General features: G+C 39.1%; 2 protein-coding genes across 2 annotated transcripts; one reads left to right on the top strand and one right to left on the bottom strand.

Moving 5' to 3' along the window:
• Positions 1-13084: 13084 nt before the first annotated feature.
• LOC102788658 (ras-related C3 botulinum toxin substrate 1) lies at positions 13085-18939 on the top strand. The gene is made up of 6 exons (XM_006800953.3): positions 13085-13419; positions 15285-15356; positions 15510-15627; positions 16146-16208; positions 16628-16787; positions 17573-18939. The coding sequence occupies exons 1-6, from the start codon at positions 13385-13387 to the stop codon at positions 17701-17703; spliced, it is 579 nt and encodes a 192-aa protein (XP_006801016.1). The 5' UTR covers positions 13085-13384; the 3' UTR covers positions 17704-18939.
• Positions 18940-19563: 624 nt separating this feature from the next.
• crym (crystallin, mu) lies at positions 19564-23822 on the bottom strand. The gene is made up of 8 exons (XM_006800954.3): positions 23565-23822; positions 23320-23470; positions 23177-23239; positions 22978-23079; positions 20693-20876; positions 20404-20525; positions 20225-20309; positions 19564-20109 (listed from the first exon to the last, which is right to left on the bottom strand). The coding sequence occupies exons 1-8, from the start codon at positions 23810-23812 to the stop codon at positions 20036-20038; spliced, it is 1029 nt and encodes a 342-aa protein (XP_006801017.1). The 5' UTR covers positions 23813-23822; the 3' UTR covers positions 19564-20035.
• Between the last annotated feature and the right edge of the window lie 934 nt (positions 23823-24756).

A 24756-nucleotide genomic window follows, 5' to 3' on the forward strand; every position in this document is an offset into this window, starting at 1 on the left:
GTTCACACCAGCGACACTGCAAGAGCGACGTCATCAAGGCCCGCCCCCCAAAAATAACAGCCCCCACACCAACGATACACTAGACTACACACACAATGTAACCGGCGCTTACTGATTAACCAAACAAAGTAAAATGAGTGATGTGGGGTATTTAAATCAAGCAAAAATAATTGCTTGATTGTGATATTTGTGATATTTAAAGTGAAATTACTCACTCACTCACTCACTCAAATAAGAAAGAAAAAACAAAATCCCTGCACATTTTGTAGGCTAATCTACACAAAATGTAGATTAGCCTACTATTATTCTTGCAATTTCTTTCAAGGTTTTTTCTAAATAAAAACCACGCCAAATCACAACAACAGCTGCCTCAAGGTGCTTTACATTTTAAGGTAAAGATCCTACAATAATGCAAAGAAAACAAAGAACCCATAATCATATGACCCCTTATGAACAAGCCCTTTGGCGACAGTGGGAAGGAAAAACTTCCTTTGCAGAGACCTGTTAAAGTAAAGCCTTGACAAATTTACACTGCAAATCTCACACTCACTAAAGCAAATGAAAAAAATATTTGAAGATGAAACAGGAAATCTTGACATTTCAGATGCTGAAACCACTAATATATATATATATATATATATATATATATATATATATATATATATATATATATATATATATGAAAGATACAGTGCTTTCGGTTCGGTGCGCATATGTATCGAACAATACAATTTTTTTTATTTATTTTATCAACTTTTCTTCTGTCTGTGTTGAGCACTCAGTGGATCTGCGTTTGACTACTCCGCCTAGGCTGCACTGTCGAGCGCAGATCCACTGAGCGCAGCGCAAGCTAGCAAGACAGAAGCTAAGCTCGTTGCAACATGGCAACTGCCTCAACGCTACCCGAAATTGAACTTCCCCCACCCTCATTCAGATCTGGCAACTATCTTGGTTTTCATGTGAAGCATGACCCTGATGGTAAGCTGTCATGGACAAAAGTAAAACAGTATGTCGGATGTGCCACAATGCTTAATTGGTGGAAACTAGTGCGTTAGCGCAGTTAGCTTGTTAACATGTTGGCGCCGTCCAGCCCCAGGCACAGGCGATCCGCGGTAACTCGTTAACGGAGATTTGCCGCGTTATGGCGTTAATGTAATTTTAACGAGATTAACGCTGACAGCACTAATGGGAACACAACGAATATGACTGCACATTTACACCGACATCATCCTAGTGCAAAGACAAGCAGACAAAAACAACAAGCATGCATGCTACAAACTTTACCAGAGTCATTTAGACAGCCGTTAGCACATGATTCTCCTTATGGGGACCTGATATGTTTAATATGCTGCTGAGAATATACCCCAGAAGAAGCGTATAGTATAGCTTTTATTTTGGAAAGAGCCATTTCTCTTTAATAAACTCTCTTTTCCAAAGATGAGTGATTCCTTGATCAGATAGATTTATTTATTTTTATTACTTTTTTGTTTCAGCAACATAAAATTGAAAAACTGTACTTTTGAGTTAAAATATATATTTATAATTTTAATAAGTGACTAATTAAAAAGGCATGAACATTTTTTTTGTATCGAAAAATTATCAAACCGTGACACCAAAGTATCGAACCGAACCGTGAATTTTGTGTATCGTTGCACCCCTAATATATATATATATATATATATACACACACACACACACACACACATATATATATATATATATATATATATATATATATATAGTGGATATTTGGATTTATTTAATCTTGTATTTTTTATTATGAGTTTCACTATGAGTTGCTTTACAAATTAAAAAATAATGACTTACAGTTCATTTAATTTCACATGGATTTAACGCACATAACTGGCTGCTGATTATAAATAAGTCCACCATTTTACCATATCAGCTAAAGAACTTAATGGAAATACTAATTGTTGCCCTTCCTAATGTAAATTCCGGATTTTATTAAACATGTACATCTTTGTTATCAGTTTGATGTACTGTTAAATGTATCATTTATTAACAGTTTCTCTGAACAGTCATGTAACTCCAGTGTTGTTGATGCAGTGATGGCTTGAGCAGTGTTAGATTCACATGACTACCCAGAAAAACTGTTTGTATCATTCAAAATGAAGACATTTTCCAAGCGAGGATGCAGCATATGAATTATACAGTATGTGGAGACTATTGAGACTATTTATGACCACAAAAAAAGCTCAGTTGGAGATTAACCTCATTAATGAATGATGTGAAGATAAACCAATAAGAAACATGTCAGAGGTGTTGGATTATGGATCAGATTGTTGTTTTATCCCTTAAAACTAGTTAGTTCACATTATAGTTCATAATAAGGTGATTACATCATATCATATCATTTTATTTAACATTATTGATTTGACCAGATGTTTTCCCGATGTATTTATTTGCATCAATTACAAGATCAGTGGTTAACTTGTGAGCAAAGTCTAAATATCTGTTTTAAAGGTGCTTTTTGCACTCGACCTACAGTGGGGCAAAAAAGTATTTAGCCAGCCACCGATTGTGCAAGTTCCCCCACTTAAAATGATGACAGAGGTCAGTAATTTGCACCAGAGGTACACTTCAACTGTGAGAGACAGAATGTGAAAAAAAAATCCATGAATTCACATGGTAGGATTTGTAAAGAATTTATTCGTAAATCAGGGTGGAAAATAAGTATTTGGTCACCTCAAACAAGGAAAATCCCTGGCTCTCACAGACCTGTAACGTCTTCTGTAAGAAGCTTTTCTGTCCCCCACTCGTTACCTGTATGAATGGCACCTGTTTGACCTCATCATCTGTATAAAAGACACCTGTCCACAGCCTCAACCAGTCAGACTCCAAACTCCGCCATGGCCAAGACCAAAGAGCTTTCGAAGGACACCAGGAAAAGAATTGTAGACCTGCACCAGACTGGGAAGAGTGAATCTACAATAGGCAAGCAGCTTGGTGTGAAAAAATCAACTGTGGAAGCAATCATCAGAAAATGGAAGACATACAAGACCACTGATAATCTCCCTCGATCTGGGGCTCCACGCAAGATCTCATCCCGTGGGGTCAAAATGATCATGAGAACGGTGAGCAAAGATCCCAGAACCACACGGGGGGACCTGGTGAATGACCTGCAGAGAGCTGGGACCAAAGTAACAAAGGTCACCATCAGTAACACACTACAACGGCAGGGAATCAAATCCCGCAGTGCCAGACGTGTTCCGCTGATGAAGCCAGTGCATGTCCAGGCCCGTCTGAAGTTTGCCAGAGAGCACATGGATGATACAGCAGAGGATTGGGAGAATGTCATGTGATGTCATCGGATGAAACCAAAGTAGAACTTTTTGGTATAAACTCAACTCGTCGTGTTTGGAGGAAGAAGAATACTGAGTTGCATCCCAAGAACACCATACCTACTGTGAAGCATGGGGGTGGAAACATCATGCTATGGGGCTGTTTTTCTGCCAAGGGGACAGGACGACTGATCCGTGTTAAGGACAGAATGAATGGGGCCAAGTATCGTGAGATTTTGAGCCAAAACCTCCTTCCATCAGTGAGAACTTTGAAGATGAAACGAGGCTGGGTCTCCCAACATGACAATGATCCAAAACACACCGCCCGGGCAACAAAGGAGTGGCTCCATAAGAAGCATTTGAAAGTCCTGGAGTGGCCTAGCCAGACTCCAGACCTCAACCCCATAGAAAATCTGTGGCAGGAGTTGAAAGTTCGTGTTGCTCGGCGACAGCCCCAAAACATCACTGCTCTTGAGAAGATCTGCATGGAGGAATGGGCCAAAATACCAGCTACTGTGTGTGCAAACCTGGTAAAGACCTATAGTAAACGTTTGACCTCTGTTATTGCCAACAAAGGTTATGTTACAAAGTATTGAGTTGTATTTTTGTTATTGACCAAATACTTATTTTCCACCCTGATTTACGAATAAATTCTTTACAAATCCTACCATGTGAATTCATGGATTTTTTTTTCACATTCTGTCTCTCACAGTTGAAGTGTACCTCTGGTGCAAATTACTGACCTCTGTCATCATTTTAAGTGGGGGAACTTGCACAATCGGTGGCTGGCTAAATACTTTTTTGCCCCACTGTACCTGCCTCAATGTTGGTGATGCACGCATGACGACACCTTTGAGGGCTCACCGCCAAAAGAGTCTGACTCACTGAGGATTTTCCAGCAAAGCCACGCCAACAGTCCAACTCCAAAGAACATGAAATGCATATGAAAGTGCACAACCCAGAGCTCAGGAAGGGAGTTGTTGCTGAGGACACATTGTGCAGAACTACAGGGGCACAATGGAAAAAAGCTACAGAGCAGGAAGTGATGTGATGGGCCTGTCCTCCTCCACCCTCGCAGCATTATGAAATCTGACCTCTTTCAAAGTGAAGGTTCAATCACAAACAGCAACCATATCCATGGTGGCTGAAATATTTGGGATAATAATCCATGAATGTGAGCACAAGCTTGCAGCATGCAAGATTTAAACTCTCATTAACTACAAAGCATGCAGAGTGGGAGAGTGAAGACACACGTGTTTAATTTGGAAATAAACATAGTGGTGGCACAATATATACAGTTTATGACTATAACATGGGAGCTTATTTGGAGGCAGTGGCTTTTTTACCACTAACGGTTTCTGCGTTAGTATGCAAGCACATGCACAAATACGCTTTTTTTTAAAAAATTGTATCCCCAAAGGCAACTTAAAGAAACTATAAGGCAATTGCCAAAGAGAGTTCAGGCTATGCTTAAGAATAAAGGTGGCCACACCAAATATTGACTTTCAGGCTCATTGGGGCTGTTTTGCCTTGTATGCAGCATTTCCACTTATGTTTTGCACATTTTAATAAATCGCTGGACCTTTTCTCCACTTTCCTAGCAAAATATAATGAAATGAGGGGCAGCTCAAGAGTTAGGCAAGTAATGAAAGTTAAATTATAGTAAACATTAAAACCTGATAAGCTACTTTCAGCTTATATTTTCAGTAGTTCTACTTTACTTCAGTAATTCCTGCTTGCTTTGTGGGTTTGTTTCATGAAGACGTGTGGAGGAAACATCCAGGCAAAGGTTTCATTCACTTGAAAAATTTGCAGTTTGGAACATCACAAACGCGATGTAAGGAACATGATTTATTTTCAGTCTTTTGTTCAGATGCTTTTTTGTACTGCAAGAAGAAAAATGAACTTGTAGAATGCCACACCTTTAGTATACCAGGAGTCTGATAAATGCAAGTCTTTTGTTCAGTCAAACCTTGAGCTATAATAGAACTGTTACTGGAAAGCCGAGTAAAAGCTTAGTTTCCCTTCTGTGGCATAATCACAGTAAACTTCTCCTGATTTGAAAATCCCTCTGCTGGCTAAACGGCTGACATAAATCATGCCTGCATTCATTGTTTCATGCCTCAGCAATGACGTCATTGTTACCAAGCAGAACAAACACGTACACATACGTCCAATCACAGCAGATTTATTTATGATATAATGGACCTATGAATCTGACTGGGGTAACATTTCATTCTAATACAAACTTGAAGCTAAATCACTCTCTACATATTTGATATCTGACCTGAATAATATCAACACTCTTGACACAAAGTTTAATCTACTAGAAATACAAACATTTAACATATATGCACACATTCATTTATTCCCAGAGTTAAGTATCTTGAAATACTCATTATTTCAATCGAAGAATGGGTTTCCGTCTTATGATCTGATCGTATGTTACTAATCATGCTCTTTCCAGAAAATAAAAAATGAACAGTTACTTCATTTCCTCATTCCTCACTTCAAATTAAAGACAGACCCTATTTGTTGAGCAAACTACACTTATCTTCCTAAAAATAGTAATTTAATGGCCTTCCTTGTTTTCCCCCTGCAAAGCTCATGGAATAAACAAATATGGAGTCCACAGCGTGGGTAGCTGTAATTAATTTGTAGCATGTTTCCCATGAATTCCTCCTCACTCCCCCTCAGAGGCATGCTTGTAGTCAGATGTTAGAGTTTTCATACAAACCTTCTTAATAAAACTTGAGGACTGAATAATTGGATATGTGACAGTTTCGTCATATTTCTCTTTAACTAGCATTCCTGGCTGTGACAATAAGCAGCCATAGGTTTGGGAATCATCCTGTCTTGCATGCAGATGTCCGGACTGGAACAGGAAGAGGCTCCATTTCCAGTTTCATTGAAACCAAATGGGTGGACTCAAGCAAGAGCTTCCTTCAAATCACTGAAGCTAGACTTCATACATCTGCTGTTTATGGTGTACACTTTGTTTTGACTAATTTGGAATACTTGGAAATGGAACATTTGTCTTCCAGAGATGTGCCTAAAAATATTTTGTGAGTCATCTCAAATTTCTAGCGAATTTAAAATAGAAAGAGACGGAAAAAGAAAGAGTCAGTCTTTCCTTGGCCTAGCATTCTCATTTTTGTTGACTCATAAAGTTGGCCCCAGTCGGTCATCACACTTGACTTCATTAAAAGGTAGTTATGCATTTTGTTTTTTATTTCTTTAGAAGCCAGAAGAAAAAAAAAAGCTTTGCATGGACGCACATCCTGTAAGGCAACTTGTGTCATCTGTATTAAAACATTATGTGCAGGGTCATCATTGGGTGCACGCACGCAAGAGTTGTCCTTTTTGTGATGTTTGTGGACACGTCAATTTAAACTCTTCAAACATCAGTTTATTATAACTTTGTAAATGTGTTACTGTTTCACAAAAAAAAGAAATATAGAGAAATCATTTGGGGATGTTCTTACTGTTGGTAATGTAGACATTGTCAGGGGTTTGTGGTTTGGTTGCTAATATTATAACTTTGTGTGATGGTCATGCACGCATGCTAGGAGATCAAGTCTAAGGTGGGTATGATGGCATTCTCAGATGTGCTCATTTAACCAGATCACCATGCTGAAGTATGCTACGTACCACTAAACCATAGACTGTATATGAATAATAGACATAGCTACACGATCAACATTATACATAAAGGTTCACCTATATACATGTGTTACGGCCCTGGGCCTTGGAGGGAGTGAGACTGCCTTTTTGTGTTCATGCAAATCCATGTGTGCCATGACTTGTGGGTGATTGGTTACTGGGAGACCCGTGCCAACCCTCGCAGAATGAAGTGTGCCAGACCACACGGACGATTGGCTGCCCGGGGATCCCGTGATGCTCCAAGAGGCAATCAGTGGCTGATCGTGCCCACCTGTGGCTACAAAAGGCTGGAGGTCCTTCGCTCAGTGGCTGCTGCTTAGGGCTGAACATGCAGTTTGCCCTTCGTGCCTCCCTCTTCGATCTTTGTTGAACTTGTTCATATTGCTGAACTTTGTCAAACCTTGGTGCATGCTTGAACTTAGCCTGATTAGAGTTTTGAGCTGCTAGCTGGCTGTGAGTAGAATTTTGTGATGCTGGCTTGCCTTAGTTAACCCTTAGCTTTTATTTTGTGTGTGGCCAGCTTTCCTTAGTTAACCTTTAGCTTTTACTCTTGACTGTTCTTTCTTTATGTAATAATTGTTTGCCCAGTGGTCTGTTGAACAGCCCTGTCGGTTTTCTGTTTAAAGTTTGTAATTAAAACCTTTTTCTTTACTCAGTTTTGTGTTGGGGGCTTGTGTATGTTACTCCTCCCCTGAAGCAGAGGAGGTCGTAACACATGTACCCCTACTAATATTTGGTCAAAACTTTTGGCAGTCATCAACAAGCTTCTGTCATAATTCTGACTGGATGTTTGATCACTCATCTTAGCAGAATTTGTAAAGTTCATTTAAACTGGCCGGTTTCCCGGATCAGACTCATCTTTTCAGTGTGTTCCACAAATTCCCAGTGTATTCCACAACCACCAACCTTTGGGAAGGCCATTCCAGAATCTTAATGTTAGTCTGCTTAATCCGTTCCAAAACCATTTTAATATGTATTCGGGATCATTGTCCTGTTGGAACATCCAACTGTGTCCAACTTACAGTCGTCTAGTGTCATGATCCTAAGTCTGTGGCCTCACTCCTCTTAGAGTTCCTTGGATTTTCCCTTTGTTCTGAGCATTCAACCCAATAGGTGTAAAAGGTGTAATAAACACATCAGTCCACAGTGTCCATTTCACACTTTATTAACATTGCTACCACATTTACATGTGTAAATGTACACATTAGCCACCTAGCTTGATCGTTTCTGATGATTAAGGACCCTGGAATGTACTTAATATATAAATCTATCAATTGTAATCAATAAGGATCACTAGTTAATAGGTTAATAGGCCTCATCCTTGTCAAGTTAAAGACATCATGGAACCTTCAGAACCACCAAGTTCTTGTTTTTTAAAGTTATGGTAGATGTATTCTTTACAATCATTTCCCCCTGGAAAAAGAACAGTTCAAAGAAATCATTTAACACCCCAAGTAACGATGACATTCATGTCCATGATGAGTGTATGTAAACCTCTGACCACAACTGCACCTCTGGCAATAAAACACACACACACAAAATCCCATGACTAATCCACATTCACCCTCAAAAGTTTTTCTCCAGGAAGTTGTTGACTTTTTTCTTTTAGCTTACAAACTTTTATGCCCTGAACTTTTTGTTGCTCTGAAGAAGAAAATTACAAGTCAGCAACGCTGTAAGCTGCTTCCTGACCCATACTGATATAATGAGGCATAGGTTGAGCAATGTAGCTCCACGCTTTTTCTATTTTTAAGATAGAAAAATGCTGATTACTGAGCTCTGTTAGGTAAGTAGTGGGATTTTAGATCCCAGAAAGTGAGATTTACAAATGAAAGTGATGAAATGTTTGTGATATTTTTTTTGTGTGTTTAGTAATTAGGCAATTAGTGAGTGTACTGCATTTGATTTATCACCTCCTGTGTTTCGGTCTACCACTGCAATGACCCTGCTTATCAATGTCTGTCATCAGATACAGAATTTATTTTCTTCAAACACATATTTTGTTTCATTTGTATCATTTGGCTTTGAACCTGCTGAGTTTCTCAAGAATTCCTCAATCCTGTGAAAACCATCATGAGCTTCCCCCACACATTCCTGCAAATCCCAACACACAAGTAATGTGACACACTTCCTGTTTCACAATGGTGGAGAGACTGAAGCAGGCAAAGCTGGTGAAGGCCGGAAAAGAAACCGGAGAAAGAGAAATGCGCACACACCGAATGAGAGAGAGGGGACAAAGGGAAACACGTGGGACGTCTTTCCAGCTGGGAGCAAAGCTCTGCAGTTTTTCTGTTCTTTGAGCAGACACAAGCTTCCCATCACATCCACCCCTGCAACATGTGACTCACCAGGACATTTGATTGTAAAAAACTCTGACTTGTATTTGATTGTTAAAATGTAATTGCATTGTTAAAAGATGTTTTTTTGAAAGAAATGGGACTGGACATTTGCATGGAAGTCCCCTTTCATCTCACGACTAAAGCATGCACATGTTGCTTGTCATTGATGGTGCAGAAAGAGGACTACTTCAAAAGCGCTGCTTATTTTTAGGGAGCTTTCCATCTGCTGCCACTGGCTAATAAACAAGGTGCACAGCACTGCCTGAAGCCAAACTGAAGGAAAACATGCATCCTTCTGTTAAAGCTCAACATCCAGGTGGAGAATATGCTAGAGGAAGCCTTCGGGAAGCACCTAGAGGAAGGTTTCAAAGAATAAAGCAGAATTTATTTCTGTTTCTAACACATTGTCATGGGGGGGATTTGCTTCATAGACTTGTGCTGTAAAAAAGTAAAGTTATGAAACCGAACTATGAGTTCCAAATGAACATTTGCAGTGACTTAATCAGAGTTGCAGTCGCAGCTAAATTTTTTGGAAAGTCCATCATGAGCTACTGAATCATTTATGTAGGTTATCTCCTGTCGCTGTGGCATAGGCTTACATTGATCATGTGGGAAGGAGAGATAGCAGCAGCAGCACAAATGGCAAATCCTCAGCTGGGATCAGCCATCTGCTTTATGTGCTCAATTCAGCTGGAATGAGGAAATCCAGAGAATGTAGCTTTTACTTCATTAAAAATGCTGAATTTTCCCACATTGTGTGATTCCCCACATGCACCATTGCAAGCTACACTCAGGCACTTGAGTGATGACTGCGTGACTGTCAATATGATTCCTATGCAAATGGCAACACCATGACAAGAGTCATTAAATCTCGGTGCTTATTAGACAGCATAATGATCTGATGATATGTATCTCTGAGCAGCGATTTGAAGGAAAATGCATATGGACTGATGGCATAAAAAAAGACTTGGAGGCTAAGTTCATGAATAGTTTTTAAAACCTCCCTTAACTCAGGTGATACAGCAAGACAAGGCCAAAACAGTCCCAATGATAAAACCCTCACATCTTTGTTAAAGGTCGGATGTTAAAGGTATAAAGAAAAATCACCCAAAGTTGACCATGAAGAAAACAGATACTGTATTCTATAGTGTAAGTAATGACACATCCCTACCGCTGTCAGTGAATGCACCGGAGATCAGATTACAGTCTTAATCTTAGGTTTCATGTGATCTGCTTCATTGCACAAGTCAACCACATCGGCTTTTCGTTGCAAAACCGCAAAAAGAGATGATAAAATATAGACAGAGTTTAACTTTCAGGGAAATGCTACATTTCTTTTCAGCTAGATAAGAAAATTACTTCAACTGTCATGCCAGTTGCAACAGTAACATTACTGTAAAAAAAGAGAGAGAGAAAAAAGGAAATGTGTGCATTTTAATGTACCTTTCTTTATAAATACACTTGGGTGCTATAAATGATCATGACTTTAAAGTCTCACGATGGTTATTTCAGGTAAGTTTATTAAAATGTTTTATTGTCAGGGATGCATGATGCTGTTTCCAGTGTTTATGTGACTGTGTTAATGTTTAGCTAGCAATAGGACACCTGTATTGAGCCAATGTTCATTGTCCAAAGAGTACAGGAACTGTGTGACATAAGTAAGGAGATTGTAACAGGAACATAATAGAATAATGGTATAATGAGGGGACAAATCCATTACGATATTAGAGTGTAAAGCTGCACAGCACAATGCAATACATGTTTGCGGTAAGAATACAGCAGATATGCAAGAAAATAGCTTTTCACCTTTAATGCAACTTTACAGGTTTTAAAGAAATTGTGAGAAATGTGGTGAGAGTAATTTTTAAAAAAAATATCTGAATTTATATTCAAAAAGCTCAAATACTGTAAGATCCAGTGTTGCTAAAGCTGCCTTTACTGGTAATATCACTTGAACAGACTCAAAATATTAACAACATGCTGCTAAACTAGATGCAAATATTAAAAAAGGAAACTATTATGAAAAAACTTCGTGCTGTGTAAAATTCACAGTAAAACATTAAGAACAAATTTTCTTTGTGTTTTTTTTCTTCATTAGGATGCATGAGTACAACCTCGGGGAAGATTTTCTTCATTCATTTTGTCAGTTTGACATACAGTAATCACGCAGTGTGACGCCCCTCTGCTGTGTTTTACAGCCTCCCCGTTGTGATGGAGACAGGCCTGCTTATCCTTCATTAATCTCTCTCCCCTCCTTCTCCCTCGCACTTAATGGTGACGTTTATCCTATTAATGTGTTGTTTGCCGGAAAAATCTCCCCCAAAACATAATCCAGAGACATGGTTAGTAATGTGTGTGAGCGGGGACATGGTTGCCTTGGAGTCTGTGATTAGTTAATGGACACAGAATAAATGTCAAGAGATGATGCTCAGAGACGCTGAGAGAAAGAGAGCAATCTGTGATTCTATCATACTTTTCCCCAGTGGCAACGAAAAAAATCAGCACTACTGGCTTCCCTTTCACAGAGCTACAAAGATGTACAATACTGCCCCCTGCTGTGTGCATGTACAACTGCAGTTTGATTGTCCCACGTTGATGAGTAATAAAGGTGTTCAGGCCCTTAAGTAAAGACAGCAATGCCACAAGATAAAATAGATCATTACATGTATAAGTCAAAACATGGAAAGAAGTACATAATTTTTTTGCTACATTTTGTAACCCATCTTACACACGTTCTTCCTTTGCTGATTCTGAAATATTTTACTTGTTGTACATGATATTATTGCTTCATATGTACTTATTCCACTTAAGTGTATTTATTTTGATTTCATATTGGCTTTCATTTTATTAAAATCTACATCAAAATGTAATGTAATGTAATTTATTTAATTTGTTTTTCAAATTACTGTGACAAAAGAATTCCCCAAGTCTGGGAATTATATCTCATCTTCTCTGTCAAATACACTAGTTCAGGAAGCCTTTTACCTATTAATTTAATGCCCTTTAATTGTATAATGTAGTGGCTGGAAATCAAATATGCCATGCCACGAAAATGTTTTTGCCTGCATCCTTATTTCTTGCCTTTTTCTTTCTTTCTTTCTTTCTTTCTCTCTTTCTTTCTTTCTTTCTCTTTCTTTCTTTCTTTCTTTCTTTCTTTCTTTCTCTTTGTATGCATAGAATTTTCATCTCACAAAACAAATTGTATTATTAGTTAATGATAGCCAGAATGAAAACAAATTGCAGGTTTTAAATGATGATTTCATTTTTATTTTTATTTTTATTTTGCAGTTTCTTTGTTTCTTAAACGTATTTTTCACGTGCATGTTGCTAGTTTTATAAAAATGACACTGCTTACCCCAGCCAGTTACATTTAACCAATAAAGACAGCAGGAATGCTCACTTGAATATTTACATGAATGTGCTTAACTGTCCCTACAGTTATTTAACAACTGACGTTTCTTCAGATATTAAGAGATAGATTGCACTTATCAACCTCTTACTAGACATTGCCGTTATAAAAAAAAATATTCGGCAATATGAAACATTATTATATAGCTAGATGTTATTCCAAAATATTCCAAGTATTTTAACTTTTTTTCCCCCCCTTTTTTTACTTACTTTTTACATGACAGTGCATTGCTGCAAAGAAACATATGTTTATGGAGTTTTTGTTATTTTGTCACTTTTTTGGAGGCTATCCCGCTGTTATTTTAACCAGCAGATGGCACATTTTGACTACCATACCATACCCATCTCATGCCTTGTAGGAATCTCCTAGCCTCTGCTTCCAAGTTGTGGGCGTTTTTTCCTTCTCAGTCTTGACTTTTTTTTTTTTTTGGGTGTTGCCTTTACAACTTTGGAGTTTCACCGGAGTGCTGCTAACAAGGACAGTCAAGTCGGATACTTCCTGTAGCAACATTTAAAACTTTTCGGACCACCGTCTAGGCCCCTCCGCTTTGTTTATTTCGCACTTTTTCAGACGGTACGGGACCGCTTTATTATAGCCGCTGTTAGCCAGCTAAGCTAACGGACGCCGAGCTGCTGTAACGTCGGCTGAGTCGCCAGAGAGAGAGTCGTTCGATGCAGGCCATAAAGTGTGTGGTGGTGGGGGACGGGTAAGTTAAAGGGCAATTTTATTATCAATTTGAGCTCTTAAATGTTCACAGTTTGAAGCACAGTACGATGTTTTATGGCTGTTTTAGTTGACCCAGTTACCAACAGTTGGCTAGCGGCTAACATGCCTAAGATAACAGCCAACATGAGCGACAGCTGTTGTTGTGCCTGTTCTCCAGCCCAGCTGGGTCAGACAGATTTATCTGCATGCCCCGGTTCGGTATGACTGAAAGGCTCCACAGCACGTTATGTAGCAGGCATTTCGTTTTTTATAAAGTGTTATGATTAAGTGCTTACATTTGTCTGTTTAAATTATGGTTTTACAACAGCTGTGAAGCTGCCCAAGGCCTTTGAGAAACTTAATTCACTCGTTGTTTGAGGCTTTAAAACAGCAAACCACCATTAAAATTCAGCAGAAGCCATTTAATTTTAAATTAGCGGGGTCATTCCTTCTCAATTCCTCACATTTTTAAACATTTTCTGCTCAAACATCTCAGATTTGCCTACAAGTCAGAGTTTGGACTCCCATAGTGGTTGCTGTGAAAATTTAGCTTTATACCTCAAATATTTTTCTAGATATTTATTAAGTTTTAAATGCCCGTTCATCCACTTTCAGGCCTTTTTGCTGCACATTGAAATCTGAGTCAATGTTTGAACATGAATATCTCAAAAACTAGAAAAGAAAAGGGCCTGAAATTTCCCTTTCCCTACCATAAAAGTGATTCAGGATCCGTAATAAGGGACAGATGCACATAGAAGACTGAATATTGGCACGTTAAAATATTAATATTTGCGCACACACTAGTTAAATAAATAATTAAAATCTTCACATTGCAAAAAAAAAAAAAGCAGAAAAAATTGTGATAATTTGTCAATAGTGTATATTTGTATTCTTTTCTCATTTTTTTTATGCTGGATTGAAAAAAAATTGAATTTTTTACACAAAAGAAAAATGTCACCAATTAGCTTATTTCAAATTGATCAAAATTCTGGAGTGTTCAGATGGTGCTCTTAATTATTAATACTGATCAAATAATTTGATTAAATATTTGCTAAACCTACAGCCCTGAAGGAATCTTTGAATTCAGGTTAAGTTTACAGTGTTGTTAGAGATATTAAAAGGCGTTTTGAATGCCTTTTTCCCCCCAATTTTAAATGTAAAACATTCATTATCAGACTCCTCTAGGGCAGTGTGCTTGCTTACAAAGTTGTTATTGGGTTGGGGTTGGACGTAGAGAAAAAAAATGTCTAGAATAATAGTTGATATATGAAGCTAAAATTTCAATTTACTACCAAATCTATATATTGGAATAAGCTTTATGAAAATGAAAGTGAAAATGTTAAGTGAAATAGTACTTATGCAAATACAAACATAATGTCTTTACCTGTGCTCAGCACAAAGTTTTATTTAGTAGTTGAGACCTATCATAGTTCACCGTATGACTGGGTGGCATTTAATGATCTCTGGGTGTTGTATGTGTACAAATTCTCACTTTGTTGAAAATCATGGATCAGATATACTTAGGATTATGATGCATTTCTAAGCCTACAGTGCATTTTGTAATGTATTTGTATGTGCTCTTATCCCCTATATTATACTATACTGTGTGTGTTTTAGATCATATGATATAAAAGCTGTTTCAGGACACTCCTGAGCATAATTAAACTTTTGCGATTAAGGCCTGACATCTCTTTGAAAGATCACAACAAAGCTAAAGCAGTAGGTCAGCAGTGGTCATCTAAAGCCAGATCTTTTACATGAAACCTGTAACTTGACATGTTAACCTGTCAAGTAGCACAGTTTCCCCATTCACACACTTCAAGTAAAGTGCTCAACTTCTCATCTTTCCCTCCTTCCTCCTCTCAGGGCTGTGGGTAAAACATGTCTGCTAATCAGCTACACTACCAATGCCTTCCCTGGAGAGTACATCCCCACGGTGTAAGTATCACACACACAAAATCCCCCACTGGCCAGCTGAGGTAGGGCATGTGGCAGTTAATCTTGAACATTAAGTTGCATATTACAGAAGAAAAAAGTTTTGTACGTTTTTGCATAGTTTCAAAAACGTTATCCACCTCTCATTCTCTGCAGCTTTGACAATTACTCTGCCAATGTGATGGTTGATGGGAAACCAGTGAACCTGGGACTGTGGGATACAGCAGGACAGGAGGACTATGACAGGCTCAGGCCACTGTCCTACCCGCAGACAGTACGTATACAGGCATATATTACATGTGTTTATCCATTGTCTTGCATAGTTTGGTGTAGCCAGACAATGTTCACTTACCCAGCACCGATTTGGAGTTATTCACTGGCCTCTAATACTCAAGACAGGGTCTGTGCATTCTGCAGAGTAGAGCCTTGTATCCACAGTACCTATACACTGTCTGGGGGACGGCTGGAGGAAGTGAAAAGCAGCTCTTGCTTTTGAAAAGCAGCTCTTGTTTGCCCTCTTTGTCTTCGCAGTCAAGTTGGCCTCTGTGCCAATGACTCGAGTAATGGGAGTCACTTTGTTTACCCAACAGGACCAGCCTCTGTTTGTGTTTATTTGTGAATCCTCACATCTGCATTAGTCAGTCTTATGTTCAAAATGTTCATCCTCAACTGGTTAATTAGTTCTCACAGTAAGTTTTGGTTATTATTGTCAAAGTTGGAACACAGACGCCTGCACAGCGATAGTGAAGTTCTTAATGTCGTAGTGATTTGTGTCTGTTTTGTCCTCCTCAGGACGTGTTCCTGATTTGCTTTTCACTCGTCAGTCCAGCCTCCTTCGAAAACGTCCGTGCCAAGGTCAGTACAGCATGCTCTTTAATATTAACTTAACTGTTTTCCATGAAATGCCATTCTCAGATCAGCTTGGCTGGGTAATTGTGTTAGTGTGATACATAGCCAGATGATGGTGTGCATTTTTGACACAACTCTAAATCTAGCTAAAGAAATATGCTTAATTTTAGGATTTTTTTTTTTTTTTTTTTTTTTTTTTTGTCACAATGGTTTCCAAAAAACTATTAAAAAATGTTTTAAAAGCAAAATGTAGATTTTAGTTCAAATGCAGCTCTTTGATGCAATGATCACACTTCTTAAAGGTAACACTGTTTGAAACTGGAAACTGTGAAAGAAATCTATTGTTTTAAACAATGCACTTGCATTCAGTATCGTCTTTTTATTTAATAATAATGCATGCCAACACTTCTGTCCTCACCCTGCAGTGGTACCCTGAGGTGAGGCACCATTGCCCCAACACACCTATAATCCTGGTGGGAACCAAGCTGGATCTAAGAGACGACAAGGACACCATTGAGAAGCTGAAGGAGAAGAAACTCTCTCCTATTATCTACCCGCAAGGCTTGGCCATGGCTAAAGAAATAAGTCAGTTGTAGCTCCACACTTTGACAAATGCTTCTTTTTTTTAAAAAAATAATAATAATAATAATAATTTATTGACTATTATTTTAGAGGATGAGGATGCTAGAAGGAAAACTCTGCAAGGGACAATTTTAAATTTGGCAGATTCCTGTTAACTTGGCTGCAGACTGACAGCAGCAGCGACTGGCGTCTGTTTGTTGCTCGTTTGTTGATTCATTGTTGCCATTTCAGGAATATTTATTGACATTTTACACTTGTTACAGTATTTAAGTAGTGACTTTTCTCCTATAATTGTTTTTTCTGCTCTAGAAACGGCATTTTGTTTCATTTTCTTGTTGATGATATTTTCTCATTTTAATAATAATAATAATAAGAAAAATAAAAACACTTATTAATTAGCATCTGGACAGGTGTGCCTAATTAAGTGGCTGGCGAGTATATTGTGTCTATTTATAGTTACATAGTAGTTATTTGGAAGAGACCATCTTCTACCTTCCAGATGGAGCCTCAGAAACTAAGTCTTTAGAAATCTGATAAAACTGCACACAATTTTTTTTAAACTTATAATTCATTATGGCAATTACAATATTTAACATTTCTATTGCTGAGTTGTTTTTTTCATCATTGATTATTTGTAATTGTGTTTTTTATCCATTTCTTTCTTTCTTTTCTTTCTTTTCTATTTAGAAACCTCTGCCGCCTTTTGTTGTCTAAAGTGTAGAAGGATCTTAAAATATGTTTTGACTAAAAAAACGAGACTGTTCTTCTTCCCCCCTTTTGTTGACCAGGTGCAGTGAAATACTTGGAGTGCTCAGCTTTGACCCAGCGTGGCCTTAAAACGGTGTTTGATGAAGCCATCAGGGCAGTTCTGTGCCCACCACCTGTCAAGAGAAGGAGGAGGAAGTGCAGCATGTTGTAACGGGAGCAGCAAATGCGGTCGAAATCAGAACTCGCCTACTTGGAGGGAAGAAGACGGCTGGGTTATTTTCACCCTGTGTCCTTGCTTACATAGAAGCTTTGGTAGATCAGACTTCCATCTGAAAGAACTTTACAGATTTAAGCGGCGCAGAAGAGTTTCTGTCAGATCTTTTCTCTGGGTTTGCATCTGTTTAGTCCTTTCAGATGGACAGGAAAGAAGTGATTTTTTGCTAAGGCCTCGGGGAACGGGAGGGCAGGGGATGTAATTGTTGAGCTGGGGAGAGAGGGAGGATTTTACTAAAAGAAAAACAGAAGTCGTCAGTTTTCTCAGACATTGTGAAGAAACACTACCTGAAGATGAATTTCTCGTGACACTACCATAGATTTAACACTAAAAGAAGGAAGTTCTGCACGGCACTCTATTCCCTACACACTAAGAGATTCCTGTTGCCTTGATAAAATTTTAGTTTTAAGAGGTAAAAAAATTTTTTTAGAATATTTTTTTCCTTCATTGGACCATTTTTGTTTACACGTGTCATCCAACTAGAGGTGCTGCGAAAACTCTGCCATCTCTTGCTAGTCCCTCTGTGAACACTTTAATACTGTTTTTACCTGCACAACGTGTTGTCATGCAGTTGTGAAGAAAACCTTTAAACCCTAAAATGACTGCGATAAATTTTTGAAGCTCCTGCTCAGAATAATTGCAAGAGTGCAGTGATCAAACATTAAAGAGACGGTGTCTGGTTAATATTTTTAACATTTGTCTTGTTCCTCAATGTTTTTTCTAAATGTATCCATCGGTCTTGTCTCATCATATGTGAGCACAGTGTTTTATGAATGACGGTCAGACATGTGAAGGTGTCTGTGCAGCGGGTCTTGTTTTGCTCTCCTTTATTTTTCCTTTAAAGTTGTGCCCTAGCTTTCACCAAATTTTACCCAGACGATGCTTCTTGCTAGTATGTGATACCCACTGTGTCATAGCCATCATGGAAGTGTGTAACATTTCATTTTGAACCCATCTATTACTGTCTATTATGAAGCCAGTGAAGTAATTTTTGAAGGTCAGAGCTGATTTGAATGCATTTTGTTTTACAATATAAACTTCAGTAACAGAAAATTTATTATTTTGAAATGATCAAGTTGTGCGATTGCTCCAGGGAACTCTACATTTTATCAGTGTTTCATTGGCACAGAGGAAGTTGGATTTAATTTCTTAATAAATGTGGTTTCATTTTCACATTGTACTTTGCTGTGATTTGTTTTTTCTTTTTTTTAAGCAAATTTGTTAGAACTCTGTGTTTTTACATTTTATATGATGCCACAGACATTCTTTTGTCAAGGTAAAGGTTTAAAAATGTTACCATTTCCAATGAAATGCTTTGATTGGAGTAGTTCAAATTTTAAAAAGGGGGAAAACGCCCCATTAACACTCAGTTTTGCTTCTGTACTCCACCACAATGGAATTAAAGAAGGATTAGAGGTGAAATGTTACTATTATCTTAGGTTGTCCAGTTACTTTCAGCCTATAATTATCTGTGACTATGTATAGAATTAGCTGCAATTCCTATATAGTTACTGCAATACCTCTGTTAAACTCCTTGAATTAAAGCTGAAAGTCTGCACTTCAATAACATGTTGATTGAAAAGTTTCCTACAGCGGTGTACAGAAGCAAAACTACAAAGAGTCTCAGAGCTTCCTGTAAATTAGCAGACGACATGGAGCCGCTGGTCTGTCCATCTCTTGTAGCACAGCAGCGGTTGTCAACTTATTCTGTCCCCGCTTGGAACCAGAACATGGTTCATACCTCCCTACACTTTAATAATCAACAACAGTAAATTAAAAAACAAAACAAGGATCCAAATTTATTAGCTTCAGCAAACATTTTTTTCATGCATAAATCATTTCCTTTCAACTTGGATTCACTCCAGATTTTTTCTTTCAACCAAGGTGGGAAAGTGTTACAAAAGTTAAAAAACCAGACATTTGAGTCTGCCTCAATTGTGGTTTATTATTTCCGAGTATTAGTGTACCATATTAAACAATGTGGTGAACACTATAACCACAATAGAGGAACATCAGCATGTTAATCTCACAGCCTCACTTAACAACTTGTGCAGTTGTAGATTTGTTCAGGTTCCTCAATATTAAGTCAGTTATCTGCTTTCTTCCCTACCCTGACCTTGTGATTCATCGGCTAACAGCTAAACGCAACATTAAAATAAGCTCTGAGGAAAGGCCAGACATATTTCTTTTGCTCCTTGATAATTGTTCTTGTATTGCTTCATTCTTGGTCATTTGTGTGATGTGTAAAGGTTAAAAGTACATGTCCGCTTCACAGTTTGTAGGCTTTGGCTTTCCACTGCTCGTATACCAGGTTAGCAGCCACTGCATCTTCAACTCCCATTCCTGTTATTAAAAAAGAAAAAACAAAGACATTCTCAAAGCATTAAATTTTTTAATGTAATGAGATGAAAACATGAAGTAGAGGCCAGATTGTGTGGCTTTAAAGAGTGAGACTTACCAAGGGACTTAAACACGGTGGTCTTCTCTCTGTAAGCAGGTTTGATCCCATTAATAACATCTCCGAGCTCTGCAAACACCTCAACCTGCAAACGGCACAAACGCTGTAATATTCTTCCTCACATAAGATGCCAGTGACACACACACTCCAGTAAGCATAACAGGAGATGACACACTGACCCCAGAGAGGATGACATCACCGGACTCGGTCATTGCTCCCTCCCTGCTGTCAGCATACACCACAGCCTCCTTCATCAATGAGTCATCCAGCTCCCGCCAATCTGGCCTGCAAGCTCCCACCGCTGGTTAGAGGAAAAGTAGAGAAACTGTTTTTCTTTTTAAAATTATTTTCTGTAGTAACCGGTAAAAAAACACTCCATCTGTCTCCTCAGTTTTGCATAACCATCAATGTAAAAAAAAATCTCCCCCACTTCCCTTAAAATATTTTTGTGAGTGAATTACTTCTCACCTGCCACATGGGCCCCTGGTTTGACCCACCGGCCACACAGCACTGGCTCTATAGACCTGGTTACTGTTACTATTACATCCGCTCCCCTCACTGCTTCCTCCACTGAACCGCACACCGTCACGGGACCGCCAACTGAGCGGCGAAACTTCTCCGCTCCCTCCCTTCTGTGGCTCCACACCCGCACCTGAAATGAAGTTTCAGGGGAAGCGAAAGGACCAATGTCAATAATAAATAACGAGAAACACAAATCTTTGATTAGTTGGTGCAGTTAATGCATTAATATAGCTGTCATCAGTAACTGAGTAAATACTAAATGCAGTTTTTAAGTAATTTAATTTATTAAGGGATAAAAAATATCCAAACCTACCTGGCCCTGTGTGAAAATGTAATTGTCTCCTTGTTTGCAGATTTAAACCATGCTGGAGCATGAACGGCCTGTTTAAGGTCCTGTCAAAACATCTCAATCTGATTTAAGTCTGGACTTTGACTAGGCCACTCCAAAAGCGTAATTTTCTGTTTATTGAGCCAATCAGAGGTGGACTAGCTGGTGTGTTTCAGATCATTGTCCTGCTGCAGAGCCCAGGGCATGAACTGATAACTGGACATCCTCCTTCAGGATTTTCTGCTAAAGCAGAATTCATGGTTACATGAATTACATCAAGGAAACCAGGATCTGATGCAGCAAAGCCTCCTCAGATCATCACATCAACATCACCATGTTTGACTGTTGGTTTGATGTTCTTTTTATGAAATGCTTTGAGTTTTATGGGAAGGTTTGAGTCCCATTACATGTGGCTAATGGGAGTTCAGCTTTTCTCTCGTCAGTGCACAGAATATTTTCCCAGATGTCTTGGGGATCATCAAGATGTTTTTGGCAAATGTGAGACGAGCCTTTATTTTTTTTTGGTCAGCAGTGGTTTTCATGTTGGATCTCTCCCATAGATGCTATTTTTTCCCAGTCTCTTTCTTATTGTGGAATCATGAACTCTGACCTTAACTGAGACAAGTGAACCCAGCAGTTCTTTAAATGTTGTTCTGGGCTCTTCTGTGACCTCCTGGATGAGTCTTCAAAGTGCTTTTGGAGTAATTTGGTAGGCTGGCCACTCCAGGGAAGGAAATTTTCTCCATTTCTGCATAATGGCCCTGCCAGTGTAGCAGAAATGATGACGGATGATGATGGCAGCAGCAGCCGTTCTTCTCTGCGTGAGTAGCTTAATGTTGTTCGTGTGTAATTTACGTTGAGTAGGCTAACCATGTTATTAAATTAATACATGTAAGGTGAACTAGCAAATACAGTCGTAGTTACATGCGGCTGTCTTCTTGTTTGATGGCAGATGCTCCCTTCACCCTGGCCAAAAAAGGCTAAAATGACCAAAGAAAAAGTGGAAAACAGGTAAACATGAGAGGTTTTTGGACAAAGTTTGTGTTTGTCCATTGTTTAAGCACTGCTTCCAGCCAAGAGTGATACCATATATGCCCCATAGCTGCAGAAAAGGCTAATATTGTTACCTTTTTACAAAACATGAGAGGTTTCTTTGTCTAATATTAACATTTGTTTGATGAAGAAATCAGGAAGGGGAAAAATACTTCTTCATGACTCTGTATGGGACATTTTGGACCAACATTTTACACATCACTCTACCACTATAATAGAAAACACCACATAAGGAAATATCTTCTGGAGGAATGGTACTTATCTCTAAAGAACAGCTCCAAATACCTGGAGAATTAATGCTAAGGAGCATTAAGGGTGTTCTGGTGGCACACGTCAAAAAGACTATTGGTTTTTCCTTTAACATGAATGTATGGGTCATTCATACAATGTTCAGGTACTGCTGCTACTGTTACTGGTCAGAGATCATTTTAAATACCGACATCTGACAAAATATAGAACACATTTTTATCACTTTCTCACCGACACTGCTAGCAGACCGGCAGCAGGGACTGCTCAAAGGAATGTTTTGTGCACATGCTTGCTACTGTCCCTCTCTGTCAGTCCCACGAAGCTCAGCGAGCTGTGCTGTCACACATTTTGCACATTTAATAAGAGCCGACATCCTTCAGGTAACTCACAGTATGTTCAGTTTTGTGCAAAAGTCTGGGCTCCCTTATGTTGCACAGATTTCTTTAAATGAAAAAATAAATAAATGAAAACCCCTGCAGCAAACAAGCCTCTTAGTGGGGCAGACGTGGCACTTACTTCTTATTCTTTAATAAATATGTAATAGTATGCTGTACTTAACATATCATGTTCTCTAAAATAAATAGATTTTTTGGAAGCATACCTCTTTAAATGAAAGCATTTCAGTGAAGGCTTTATAGTGACTCAGGGCTTGTTGGCCCGTCCCCAAGATGGTGAGAACCTCGGCTCCATGGCGCATCAGCAGCTGCATGACACACCAGGGCAGACCCAGAAGTTCAGAGCTTCAGCAGGATTTCCAGAATAGAAAAGGCATGCTGTGAATAAATCGAGAGCGGAAGTACCTTAGCCGAGATTGCTGAAGCTCCAGCAGTACGCATTTTTGTGATTGCCTCTCCATCCATGACCTGCGGGTTGGAAGCATGAGACTGCAGCTCATAAAACCAAAGCCATCAGAAAGACAAGTGCATGCGGGGATTGAACTCACAGCCTTCATATGCCCGGACTCGGGATCCAGCAGCAACACTGTGGCTGACACTGATGGCAAAGTGGAGCCAGCCCCCCTGTTGTAGAAGCACACTAACTTTGTGGACAGGACTCCGTCATTCTCCATGTATGTAGGCATCAGCCCCAGAAACCTAGAAACGAGAGCGAGTTTCAACCAGCAGTAGCTGCTCCCTGTTAATGGTTGATTTGTGCTGAAGCACTCTTGAAGCAGACGGAGGGCCTTACCCGTTGTGTTTCTGCAGGGGCACCGTGGAGCGCACAGGCTGGATAACCTCCGCGCTGTCCCGGCTGGAGAACTTACCTAAAGCCTCCTCCAGACGGGGGATCAGCTCTTTGTAATGCAACAGGGTCTCAACTTCACGCTCCCATATGATAACAGGAGGAGCCCCAGCCATGGCTGCTGCTTCTGAGACGCTGATGCGTAACTGACTTAACTGGTTTGGTACAAAGTTTGAGTCAACATCGAGCGGCATTTAAGCTGCGTTCAAGAGCCGCAGTAAAGCTTTTTTAAACACGTTGCGCGGAGAGGGGCGGGCCGCACAGAGGAGGCTGTATAATCCACTGCGCTTTCCAAGCGCCAAGCTCCCGTAGTCTGTGATTTGGCACCAGTTTAAGGGGAGAAAGTATTCAAACAAGCCAATCTCAGTTTGATACCCACTTAATCCGTGTTTAAGTGTTGCAGTTTCTACGCAAACGATTGTGAAACAATGTCCTGTCTTCAGATTATAACCAGTAACGGGGCCAGCTAGATGCTGCTTTCACGCTCCCTAGAAGGTTTGTAAGTCCTTTGACTTCCACAGCTGTTAGTATTTGCATGACTGTACTTAGAAATTCGGAATTATGAATTCATTACTTTTAATTACTTTTAAATACTTTCCAGAAAAAAATTGGAAAGAGGTGATCGATTTATCAAAACACACGCAAAAACATACGGAATTACAGCATATACAGCAAAAACAGTTTGTTAGGTCAGTGTTTGGTATGACCACATTTATTCTTTCAATTCTCTTAGGATAGTTTGCCTGTCATTTATTTAAGTAGTCTTTCAGAATAGTTGTCAAGGCTGCTTGACTTCTGCCATACTGAAGACAGTTTGAACCAAACATTTCAAAGCCATCACTAAATATGACCTGTTTGCCACAGATTTCCATCACAGTGTTTCTGTAACCTGGTGTACCTCAGCCTTTTCTCCATGTTTCCTTCCACTGAGACCATTTCTGATAAGGCTTCAGTGAAGAATAGATGCATCTCTCAGGTCCTGTGTCAGGTCTCTCAAGGGCATGATTTTCAGATAGTGCTCATCTACTATTTTCTTTTTAAGCCTGACACACATCAGACCATGCAGAGATACGCCCTGTTTTCTGTTACTAACCATTTGGGAATCACTTTGTTTGAACTCATCTTGAAATTTTTTTAA

The sequence above is a fragment of the Neolamprologus brichardi genome, chromosome 8, assembly GCF_056152115.1.
Source record: "Neolamprologus brichardi isolate AB-2024 chromosome 8, ASM5615211v1, whole genome shotgun sequence".
Taxonomy (NCBI): Eukaryota; Metazoa; Chordata; class Actinopteri; order Cichliformes; family Cichlidae; genus Neolamprologus; species Neolamprologus brichardi.

Bases quoted from the DNA above. Each gene is read 5' to 3' on its own strand.
- LOC102788658 (XM_006800953.3), top strand. From the start codon at position 13,385: ATGCAGGCCATAAAGTGTGTGGTGGTGGGGGACGG. The intron at 15,628-16,145 runs GTACGTATACAG...TGTCCTCCTCAG, and splicing joins CACTGTCCTACCCGCAGACA to GACGTGTTCCTGATTTGCTT. The intron at 16,788-17,572 runs GTCAGTTGTAGC...TTTGTTGACCAG, and splicing joins GGCCATGGCTAAAGAAATAA to GTGCAGTGAAATACTTGGAG.
- crym (XM_006800954.3), bottom strand. From the start codon at position 23,812: ATGCCGCTCGATGTTGACTCAAACTTTGTACCAAACCAGTTAAGTCAG. The intron at 23,471-23,564 runs GTAAGGCCCTCC...TCTCGTTTCTAG, and splicing joins CCCCTGCAGAAACACAACGG to GTTTCTGGGGCTGATGCCTA. The intron at 20,310-20,403 runs GTCAGTGTGTCA...TGCCGTTTGCAG, and splicing joins GTGATGTCATCCTCTCTGGG to GTTGAGGTGTTTGCAGAGCT.